Source organism: Falco biarmicus, chromosome 8 (genome assembly GCF_023638135.1).
Source record: "Falco biarmicus isolate bFalBia1 chromosome 8, bFalBia1.pri, whole genome shotgun sequence".
Taxonomy (NCBI): Eukaryota; Metazoa; Chordata; class Aves; order Falconiformes; family Falconidae; genus Falco; species Falco biarmicus.
In genome coordinates, this window is record NC_079295.1 from 8,823,886 (window position 1) to 8,836,119 (window position 12,234).

At 43.3% G+C, this 12,234-nt stretch overlaps 1 protein-coding gene across 11 annotated transcripts in view; it reads left to right on the forward strand.

The window, feature by feature from the left end:
• Positions 1–12,234, forward strand: part of AGAP1 (ArfGAP with GTPase domain, ankyrin repeat and PH domain 1) — a 382,734-nt gene that overhangs the window by 341,810 nt on the left and 28,690 nt on the right. For all 11 annotated transcript variants that reach the window (XM_056350248.1, XM_056350249.1, XM_056350251.1 and 8 more), the window contains one exon: positions 3,214–3,436. In XM_056350248.1, coding sequence (XP_056206223.1) covers positions 3,214–3,436 — 223 coding nt within the window. The remainder of the gene's footprint in view (positions 1–3,213; positions 3,437–12,234) is intronic.

The following is a 12,234-nucleotide window of genomic DNA, read 5'->3' on the forward strand; positions in this document are numbered from 1 at the left end:
GCTTAAAGACAGAGTGTCTCATCATGAGCTTTCCAGTCCAGGTGTCTAATAACTTACTGTGGTGTATTTTGTATTTGAGAGCTAAACACTGAAGTAATAATTTGAGTGACCCTGGCAAGCCTACCATAGCCAGCACAAGATTCAATTTTATATGCAGAACAGAAAAAAAACCTCAAAGAATGGGAAAGATATGAACTTTTCTCTCTCTTCTGCTCAGACTTGGCCTTCACTCCTGCTTCTTCTTTCCCTGGCTCTTCTGCTCCTCCCTTTCAAGATTTCTCTGCTCAGCCCAGAGCTATCTTACACATGCTGAGCTCATGAGGATTTAGCATAGCAAAGCCTTTCACCAGCCACCTCGGGTCCAAAGGGATGAAGGAGACGTCGGAGAGGGGTTATTCTCCTAAAAGAACTGGTCCAAGAGGTTTCACCTTCAAATGATCAATCTGACTGAGGTGCAAGTCAAAGTGAGGGGGAGGGTTTTGGAGAAGAAAAGAGCTAAGCACCTTTAATACGGACAGCTGAAAACTGTAATCTGGATATACTTAGTGGTGTTAAAAAGCCCATATTTTGTTTGACAAATTGTAAGTAAGCCAAAGAGAGGAAAACAGCTTTATAGCATCTGTAGCTGCATTGAATGGGCTCTTTTTTTTTACCATCAAATCCCAGATGCATGCATACTGGAGAAGAGTCTGTTACATGCTTGTAAATAATCTGAGCATCCTCCAATTTAGAATTACTCTTAGCATCAACAGGAAAAGGGAGCTGATTTTTTTGTCATCTTCTTGGGAGAAAAAAAAATAAGAAAAAAACAGCTTAAATAGTTAAGCTTTACTAACGACTGGTGGTTCTTTTTAGTATAAATTGGTGATAAAAATCTTCAGGCGTGAGATTTTGAAAGTGCTCAACTACATATGGCAAGAGGAAGGTGCAGACAGGAGCAGTGAATTGCAAACAGGGACAACCCTGAGCATGTAGTTTACAACATCTTGCCTTAATTACTGGTGGGTAGTGACTTCTGTCATCTAGCATACATCCTTTTGAGAATAATTTTTCATGTGCACATGCAGAAGCACATGTCCTAATTGACATCATGTCAGTTTTTTCCCAAAATCCATCGAATGCTGCCACTTGTCCAAGCTCCACATTAAAGCCCCATCTTGATACACGTTATCCAGTGATAACCAAGATCAACAAGTCTGGTTTTTCACTGGATGTCTGTAATGAGCTCAACACTTGCCTTTCCTGGTTTTCCACCTTCGAACTCAGCTGTGTGTTGTCAGATTTTTTAAATTTAAAATACCGTCTTGTCAAAATTTCATGTAACTTCATGGTTATCGCATTGGTGGATTACTTCAATCGTACCAGCACTGTCAATTTGAAGTAGGTGAATATTTTAAAAATGTATTCAGTAGAAGATAAGACTAGATGTGCTTCAGGTATGCAGAGATATTTGCGAGGCAGGTCAGATCCTTAACATCAGTTCTGTTAGAATAATTGGAAAAATAGAAATCAGTATTTTTTCTCTTGCTTCATTCTCCGTTTGTGCCTCTTTGGGCTCATTGTGCACTTTATTTTTGTGAAGATAACCCTGGCCTTTTCAGGTCAGGGACAGAGATTTCATTCAGAGTCACAGTTTGCAAATTTAAAATTATTATCTGTTGTGTTTAAGCTTTTACCGACAAATTCGTATTTCAGGTTTTTTAGTGTTTCAGATATACTACTGCTTCCCCCACTGGTGAGACACCGAAACTGGTGGAGGTAACCTGAAAAAATAGGCAGGAAAGGAGTTTGTCACAGTTGTCTTACCAAGGACTTGGAAGGCATGGCAGGAGTTTTGTCTCGCCTTATTTTTTAGAGATCTGAAATGCTGTATATTCCCAGTATAAGATCTGGTATGGACAGGAACTTTTTAAACAAAAGATGTGGTTTTCTGCTCAAGTGAAATAAGATGGGGAATTTCTCTTGTTGGGAAAATTTTTAGATTTCTAAGGACTCACTGAAAAATGTCAATCAATGCCTTCAATGAAATGCAGGACTTTGAAAGGAAAGCAGATAATTTTAGTTACATATTTTTTGTCCAGACGTGACATGCAAAGAACTAGGAAATTTTTTGTTTCCACATATTTTGGCTACCAAAAATAACTTTTCAATTTTGGATTACACAAAATCAAAATGACTCTTTAGATGAAATTTTCCCAAATGGAAGGGGACGCTGGAAATTCATGTTCTATCTGCTCTAGATTTTATTTAGATTTGAATAAAAATTGCCTGCCCTCTCAATTAATCACCATTTTCTTGCTTGGCATTTGTGATAGCCTACTAGTTCTTCGGGAGGCCCAGGGTAAGGCGAGAAGAAAAGATCTGACAGCAGGGGGGGAGGAAAAAAAAGCCACCAAAAATTCCTCCCATCCATCTTTCACTGCATTTGTTAAAATGAATGTTTGTTGGAGAGAGGGAGATTCATACAAATCTAGATTTAAATAACACAGGACAGTGACAAAAAGCGAACCATCTTGGGAAATGACTTTGAATTTCCCAGCTTTTGTCAGGTTTGCCGCAGCCTTATCGTTTGCGGGGTTATTTTTTGTGTGTGCGTGTGTGTCGGTGGAATCCTTCTGGCTCATACACTAAAACTGGGGCTGTTCAAAGTGTCACATTTTCATCTTAGCGCTTATCTCCCTGATCTTAGAGATGAAAACATACCCCATAGTGTGTTAGATGTAAAAGCCATATGTAGGTGATGATATAGATGGTTATTAAGAGAGTTGATGTAGTTAGCAACAGAGATACTGTATCTAGTCGCTCTTTTTTTTTTTTTTTTTTTTTTTTTTTCCTCCTTTTTCCCTTGTAATTGGCTACAAGTGGCTCTAGATTCCCAAGGAGGGGCTTTCTCCACTACTTCATCAGCTGCCTGCCACTGCGTTTGTATTTTCTTTGTTTCTTCTTTTCTCTCTTAAATCACATGTTTCTTTGGACTCGAGGTGGAATGACACAGCTTTTGAGATCCCTCCACGGTATTTTTTCACTCTCTGAGGGTTTCTCAGGAGGGTTAGTGTCTCCACAAGGCAAAACTGACCCTACTGGAAGCCCTCCCAGGACAGGGCACATGCATTTTTTTGCCCCCAGAGCCAAAGTCTTTATCCACAAACATTAACCAGAAAATTTTATGTAGGTGTTTTGTTGTGCTAATCGCTTGTGTCACTTTTCTCATAGACCCTGACTGGGCCAGCTTGAATCTGGGAGCCCTCATATGTATCGAATGCTCAGGTATACACCGCAACCTTGGCACACACCTCTCCCGGGTCCGCTCTCTCGACCTGGACGACTGGCCTATAGAGCTCATCAAGGTGATGACTTCTATCGGGAACGAGCTGGCAAACAGCGTCTGGGAGGAGAACAGCCAGGGCCATATGAAACCTTCATCAGACTCCACAAGGTAGGCCTGCTTACTCCATCTCACCGTGGCATGCGGCGGGTGGCGGGGAGTATGTTGTACTACAGGTGGCCAAGGCTGCGAGCCATGAGTACATCAATCCTCGTTTGGGCCTTTCAGTTAGAGGCAGGAGGGCGTTGCAGCGTTTTGCAACATGGACTTTTAAAAAATTCTTCCTTGGAGTACGCCTTGTAAAAATCCTTACGTGTATTTATCCTCACTGCATGCTCAGGAAGAACGTGTGCCAGGGCAGGGGGTGTCCAAAGTTGAGTGACCCCGTTACTTTCTCACTCCTGTGAAAGTTTCCTCAGCAGCTCTACAAATTTTTTGTTCAACTGACTGACCAACAAAACCAGCGGGAGACTGAAACCTCCTGGCTGGTTGTTCCTCGATCTAAATTATACTGTCATGCATTGCTTTTGTTTCAGGCAGCTGCAAAGTTCCTGGCTCTTGGACTATCAGTTTGTGATTAATAATCTGCCTTCAGTAGTTCAGGCTTTCCCAGGAATTTGGACCTGGCCATCAGGTCTTTCGGTTCCCATCACGGCTGTTGGAAGTCCTGCTCACTGTGGACTTGCTTACTTTTTTTTCATCTGATCTATGTGAACCCGTAAGTTGGTGGGGGTGTGCGTTTCCTATCACAACAGTATTTTACCAAACTCTTATAGCTCAGCACAGTGAAAAAGTCCTTTCTGCGATACGTTCTCCTACCAAAAGCTAAAGGGGTTTTATGCTTCATTTATCTGATCAGTGTCTAAGAAAGACGTTTTGAAAATACTTCCCTGATATTAGTAGACGTGAGATGTAAGTGCTACTAGTTTTAACTAACGTATTGGCTTGGGGGCAGCAGGGTGACCTTTGGCAGGCTGTGTTTCAGCACCAGGGGGTTGAGGCAAGAGAAGGACCTTCTGGACTACCTTGCACAGCTGGGCCGACCTTTGAAGTTGCCTTCAGAAGTGCATTATTATTGTCTTAGGGGTTGCTCAGCCTGCATCTGAGCGCCGCTCGGTCCCCAGGTAGCAAATGGCACGGTGGAGGTTTAGCTCTGGGTGCTTGCCTCCTGCATATGAGAGAAATCAGAGGGAATTATATTCTGATTTGATGTATATCTCTGGGCCCTGCTTTTTTCCAGTACTAGATGAAGTGAAACTATAACCTGGGAGCATATACCTGGTCCACCTCCTACGGTGTAGGAGTAGGTTTGTACTGTTGTCTGTAATAAAGTCAACTGTTTCTTATTGCATTATTTCGTTAGCACTGAAAAATGAATTTGTGGTGCCACCTTTGGTTCATCTTCGAGAATGAAGCCAGTACATTAATCAGGCTACTTAGATGAATGACTGTGCATATAAAAATGTTCAGGGGGACCTACACAGAGGTTTTGTTCCTGCCTTAACTGTATGTCTGCTGTATATGTGTATATTATTAGACAGCTAATGTAATGATTTCATCAGGTGGATTGAAATCAACTTACTGCTGCCTTTGTCATTAGTATTGCTTTAATCTAGAGATATTGGATTGTCGCACCTAACAAAATACATGTTGCTCCTTACTAGTGAGGTGAGTTGGAGAGATACCTCAGTTCTAAATACTTAAAAGGAAAAGGCTTACACGCAACTGGATTTTTGTTCTTAAAAAAAAAATAACATTATCTTAATATGCGTATAAGAAAGACACTATCATGAAAAATCTAAAATACATGTGACTGTGATGAAAAGAGAGCCATCTATTTGATTTAAATAATTCCGGGTTTTATGTTTGGAATTGAGTTTTACTTACAGAAAATCAACTTTGTTCTCTTTGTATTTCATGCTCAGGGCTTATTTTAATTCTTCTTTGTTTCTGTACATCGTTACGTTTATATTCAGCTGCTTATGTGTATCAGTGACATAACTGCACTTTCTTTCCTGACCTATAACATTTTTGGACAAAAAGATTCATTTTATAAATATCTATTTCCAGCTCTGTGTCCAAGTGCACACTTATGTGATAGAAGAGCTGCTAGAAAATGTAGAATTAAGATTATGTGAAAATTTTCCCAAAGAGCAATTGTAATCTTGCTTTGCCGCTCACATTTTTTCTGCTGTTTGCAGCAGGGGCTGAAGTAGTATTTTCCACATAAATATCTGGAAAGGTCTGCCTTTTCAAAGTGTGTGCCTCCTTTTGTACTTTACTTTGGTCTCTACTAGCATGATAATCCTTCTGTCCAAGTTGAGGCAAGAAAGTAAGTTCTTTTAGATGGAAGTTGTGCGTTCCATTTTCTCACTGCTGTTTGCAGTCTTGCATGAGGTATCCGATCAGAAGCAGCTACAATGGGCCGGAGGTGGGTTTCGACAAAAACCCCTTTTTTTGTTGCTGAGGGACTGAAGGTGGAAGAGGCAACTGAAGTTGAGGTACTGGAGGAAGAGGCAAGAAAGTGAGCAAGTAGGAATGTGTTGGGGAGCCGATTTGGAGTTCTGGTGGAGGAAGGATGGAGGGAGTCCCAGGATGTTTGGAGATGAGGGAAGAAAGAAGCATTCAGAAAAACTCCTTCTGAAGGGGAAGAGAGCTGAGCTGGTGTTGGGAGGCTGTTCCTGCCCATGCTGGTGAGCTCTGGCATCAACCAGGGTCTGAGAACCACCGTGTGGGGAAGCTCACACACTCAGTGAGCTCCTGCCTTACGGAGTTCTCACCAAAGCCCCATCAGGTGGCAGAGGGAGGTACTCTCATATTTTCCTCCCAAGTTTCTCCTGAACTTTTTCATACCCCAGTTCCCTCGCACAGCCCCACTTACTACATCTGTCCTACGTAGTGCTGCCATTTTCAGTTACGCTTCCTATGCTCACTAATCCACCCTCCATGGCTTCCCACACATTTGCTCAGACCTTCAGGCTGTGCCTGCAAAGAAAGTGTTGGAAACGCAAGAGCAGGAGATTTCTTAACCGTTCCCTCAACTGCTCAAAGGCTTAGCACAAAGCATCAGTAAAAGACCTCAGATAAATACAATCTTCTCACACGTTTCTTTATGATAGATGTATCTCTTAACTCTCCTGCCTCTGCTGTGCCACCCCCGAAGCACCAGAAGTTGTCAGCACAGTGATGGACCCTCTCTTAATAGGGCCTCCTTGTAGAGGGGACAGACATACGTGGGTTTCACCATTTCATGTTGTGCCTCTCTACTGGAGACGAAGCCATCAGTGGAAACCCACATGTTTTCTCGGGTCAGAAAAAGGCTTATTGGCTGCTCCACAGATACTGAGTGTGTTGGGCTGGGAGGCTCAAGGAGCATTCATGTGCTGGACTAAAAGGAACCTGGAAGTCTTGACATAGCTTCAAAAGAAGTCCCTTCAGCTCGGGAGGAGTTGGCACTGATCACTGAGCCATCGCAGTGGTATCCCATATGTTTCTGTTGTGCAGAGGGAAGAGTGGAGAGACCCAGGGAGACTGATATTTTACAAGAGGGATTGCCAAATGGCTACTCCAGGTCACGGCGTAATTAAGGAGTCTTACTCAGGGAAGCATCACCAATATTTCTAAAAACAGAGCTATGCCAGGCTGTGAGTACAGCTTGTATTTTTAATTTTGTACGCTTGAAAATGAGATAAACGTTACCCAAGTTAAACCACCTCAAGTATACCGTACCGCTGTCCTTGTCTACTCCACTCCAGTTCATCTCAAACTCTTTCTCCGAGACAGGCATGGGGCAAGATAAACCTGATGGTGTATTTTGAAGGTCAGAAAGGCTTTCAGATTGGAGGGTGTGAGCTCAAAGCCTGAGAGTTTTGTAGCAAAAGGCATTACTCCTGTTACTTTCACCAAGCTTTTATTGCCCAGGTATGTCCTTTAATGTTAACACGTGCCAGGTCTCGTCAAGCCTGAGCGGCAGGTTATAAAATAAGCAGATCTCCAGGTCATTCAGTGCCTCTGGATCAAAATCAACACCTTGGATGGCCTCTGGCATTGAACTGGACGGCAGCGCAGGTTATGGGAGCACAGGTGCAATGGGATCCCCAAGGAAGGAGCGTAGAGTAAAGCAGGAGCGTGAAGCAAAGTTCAGACGCAGGGTGTTGACGGGATTTTGGGGAGGAAAGAGGAATAAACACGAGCTCCTGGTGAGCAGGAGAAGTTGGCGAAGCAGCAGAAAACCCAAGCATGGGCAAACAAGTGAATGCAGAAGGAGACCAGCTGGCCTCTGAGCGGTGGTGTCTGTGGGTCCCTGATTAGGTCAGCTTTGGAAGGCTGGTAATTGGTTCCAGCAATTACCAGCAGCCCTGAGAACCGCCGCTCAAACTTCGGGAGCCCTGTGACAAATTGAAGCTGACTGCTGGTGAAGGAGTATCGACTTCCCATTTCTAAACAGGGGGATCATTAGTCAAGAAAAGCATCTTTTAATTACTCGCAGGAAGAAAAAAAAAAAGAGGGGGGGGAGGAAAGATCTTTCAGTATGGATCCTGCAACAACTGCCTGTTTTTTTCCAAGTGTATTCAATATTAAATTTATTGTCTTGGAGGGGAGGGGGTGAGCAGGGAGAGTTTGCCTGCGGTCCCTCCTTCAGTAATGCGGGTTTAATTTGGAGTGAGAAGTCAAATTAGAGTAAATCAATGTTGCGACAATTAACTGGGTCTGGGGATGAGATCAGGATTTTCCCCTCTAATTGCTATTGATACTGTGTAAGCACACTCTTAAAACATCGATTTGGAGCAGTGCAACGCAAGGGTAGCCCGGTGGGGCAGGGGCAGAACTGCTCCATGGAGGAATGTCAGAGCTGTTGGTAAAGCTGGTGTGAGGCATCCACAGCGTGTTTGGCCCAGGCCTTTTGCACTGGTACATAGGTCTCCTAGCAGATATTTAGCCACCTTCTGGACATGCCTCACATGGTTTACTTTCTCCACATAATATTCTTGCCTATATGGCTTCGGGTTTGCAGATTTGCTTGCCACCATCAGCTTCCTAAGATGATGATGTCCTTTTCCAAGTGAGACGAGCTGCCACCATCCCTCTGCCCGCTCCAGGAGGTGACTAGCTACTCCCTGGCCCTCACCCTCTTTCTCTGAGCTCCCAAGGTCTCCATCTCCATCTTGCTGGGAGGGATGTTCCAGGAACAAGGCCACCTCCACCAGCTGGAAGCTGCTGGCCCGGAGGAGGGAGGGCAGTGTCATATCCAGGCACCATCCCAGCCACGTTTTTTGTTCTGCTGCTGACGTGATGCTGAATGTGTGCATTAGCTATGTGCAAACGTTATAGGGCTCCGTCATCTCTATGTCTTTTTGAGAATATTCATAAATAGGAAGAACCTCCATCAAAAGTGTCTTTTTAAAGCAAGGGATGAGCGGTTAGTGGAAGCTCAGGTGCAGTTCTAAGCTCTGCCGAGGCAGCCCTGGGCAGCAGCTCTTTAAATGGAGCTTGGAGGTTGGAGCATCTGCTGCAATTTTGCTCAGGTTGTCTGTTTGCATAGCAGTCACCCTGTTTATTCTGGTTACCAAAGGTTATAAGAAAATAGAGAAGTTCTTAATGCTGCCTGAGAAGTCTGGAGTTAGAAGCCAGCAGTGTCAGGAATTGACTTTCACCTTCCAACATAAGATCCAGTTTGATCCCTCGCTCACTAATGAACTGAATTTAATGGTGTCAGAAAAAACATTATGCAGCTTGACTATATTTAGCAGACTTTTACAGTCCTAAGCTGAAGCCTGGCTTGCTGGTTTGAGGCTAGCGTCAGCTATGCTGAACGTGCGCTGGTTTCTGGGGGGTAACTGGGGAGTCACTTCTATGAAAAACGGTAAGCCGTGCCTTCTATGAAAAAAATTAAACCATGCCTCCCTTATTTCATAAAAAATATTATTCCTTCATTATGGATAGCACAGATAAAGGGCAAGCCCAGGGAAACTGAGTAGTTAAGATCCCGGGTTCATATCCTGAATCTTGTAACGATGCTCCGTTTCATCTCTCTCTCATTTCTTGTTCCTTTTGGCCATCAGATTGCTGTTATAGTCCTGTTGGTCTCCGATTCCTGGCATAAGGCCGCAGCGTTACAAATGGGGCCTGGGGGAAGGAACATCAGTACCTCTCTATCCGCGATTGTCAGGTCTGGTTTCTTAGCGGTTCTTGGCCTGATGAGGTCAGTGTTTTGTGCCTTTTGAATGCTCCTCCATGCTTGACACCTTTCCCATTTCAGGGGTGGGGGAAGGGTGTTTATAAAAATAAATTAAAAAATAAAAAAAAAAAAAAAAGATTTTATTGTGAAGGGCTGACCAGAACCCATCTGCAGTTGGGTGGCATCTGCTCCCCACATGTCACTTCCCTCATTAACAAGCAATTGAATTAATTAAATGCTACTCAGAACACGCATAACAAGCTACCGGCAGTGTCCAAATTAGCACTGATAATCAAGGATGATTTCCTTTATTATCCTGCTAAGTGGTGTGCAGGCTCTGATCTCCCTGTCTGCCCTCATCTATTTACATACCCCCAGCTTCTGCCTTTAGAAGCTGAGGTTATCTTACCTAGTTAATTTGCCACGATCACCAAGCATGGCGGATTGATATTCCTGCCTCTGCTGAAGCAAACCCCCTCCTTTCTCCCCCTTTCCTTCCTCCCCAAGCCTGGTCCTTTGTATCTCAAGCTCACTGATAAATTAAAAGCCACCCCTGTGGTCTCTCAAGTGAGTAATAGAGGCAGAAATTTCATTTTGCAACTGGCTGATTTAATGATCCAAAGGGTAATTAATGGCCTGATTATCTTAATGTTAAATATGTCCGGCAGCAATTACTGTGACCTCCCGCTTGTCAAGGTCCAGGCTATGCTCTTCTTTCAATTAAGTTCTCTGGGGCTTAATGGTATGAATAAACTCCTCTGATTCTATCATTCCGGACTCTGAGATTTAAGCGAGCTAGGGGCTCGTTTGGAGTTTTAATCAGCCCGTCTTCTACTTGAGCGATCAGAGTTAACAATTATAACAAGGACAGTTTAACTTTCTTTCTCCCCCCCCCCCCCCCCCCCCCCCTTTATATTTTTATTTTATCTTTTTTTTTTTTTTTAAGCGCTTGGAGGGAATTTTGTTGGCTGCAGCGGCAGCTTTGCTAGACTAGTCTCTCCCTATATAAATTATCATGTGAATGCCGCTGTTTTTCCATTTGACAGGCTTAATTAATTGGCAGGAGCGCCCAAAAATGACAGTGCCACTAATTGCAACTCCAAGTCCATTTCTGTCATTGCGGCACGCTTGTCAGCGGGCATGCCCCACTCCTCGCCGCGGCCGGAGTTTGTTGACGTTTTCCATTTCGGTTTTCACATCTTGTCGGGGAACGTGATGGGATGTGATAGCCCAAGATGTGCCTTTGGGTTTTCCAGGCATGCAGTTTGTGTGCAAGAATGACATTTACTGCCAATAAAGTTTAGACAGCTGGGCTTCTGCCGACCCAACAGCTGCTAGGGGACTTGAGGTTTGACTTAAGATATTTCAGCAAGTCCTATGAACGGGGGAGACTTTGGGAAGGAATTAATAAAAAGGAAAAAAAAAAACCCAAACCCACCAATAAACCCTGAGAGTTGTAACTCGCTCCTGGTCTTTTTAGTGGCTGAACTACACTGAACGGCACATCTCCCAGTGAGCTGGAGTTCTATTAGCTCTGTTTTGGACAGCAGATATTTCATAAAGATAATGAGGAAAATGTATAAATTATTAGTTATAACAGTATTGCGTTTTCAAACGCACACATAAATAAAAAGACTGATTCATTGCTGCCAGTAAACTAAAACCTTTCCCCGTATGGCTGTAGAAATGAACTGATTCTGACATGCTAGATTGCATGCTTTCAGATCAGAGTAATTGTAATTGTTTTAAAATTAAATTAAAAAAAAAAATAAAATTTGTCACTTACCAGTAGCTTCCAGGAAATGCATCTAATAAGAATAACTGAGGCAAATGAAACGCCAGCTTGGGTGGCGGCTGGTCGGATTTCACCGTTTGGAGGCCTCAGAAGCTCAAATGCAATACTCCAAAGATGAAGGTTGGTAGTAGTACCGTCTATTTTATTGTCCTTGTTGCTGCTTGGCAGACCTTGTCATCCAGGAGCTGATCTGGTAAAACACCGGTGCCTGTACAGCGGCGTGGGAGATGCCTGGATGATTGAAAATAAAAACAACAACAAAAAACCCCTCGGCCCCAGTTGTCCAAGTTAATAAGCGCTTTAGATAAAATGCTCTCTGGTTCAATTTGCGTGTTTCTTGTGTGCAAATCTGTCTTTGATAAAAACCCAAACCCTTTGTAAACAGAAGCCTAGTTTACAATTATTATAATCATTCTCCTCGTTGCCTGTGAAAGAGAAACCTGCAAAGGAAGTATTTCTCTCTCCTTCTGCAGTGCATTAGAGCATTTCTTAAAAAGCAGAGATGGAAAAGACACAATACTGATCTTTTTTTTAGATTTAAATAACATAAGTACCACTATTAAATTCTCTGAATATTTAGATTATACGTGTATGTAGGCCTGGCACGCTGCTCTCTGCATTCATACTTTGGGTGGAACATACATACATGCTCTGTGTGTGCTGTGATGTCTGTTACGGACCCCTATGGCCAGCGGAGATTTCCACTGACACTGGGTTTATCGTATGTCCTTTTCATCTTGCCTATCAACTACCTTCTGGCCAGTTTGCCCAGGTATTGCTGGTGTAGTGTAGAGTTTTTGGAGAGAAGAGTCAAAGAAATCCTCATTGCTTTGGGTTTTTTGTCATTGTCTCTGATGTCTCTGGTGTTAGACTATCCATACATTCATTTGTTGTTTGTCCTTTGAAAAATTTCTTTGAAGGGCAGGGGAGAGCAGA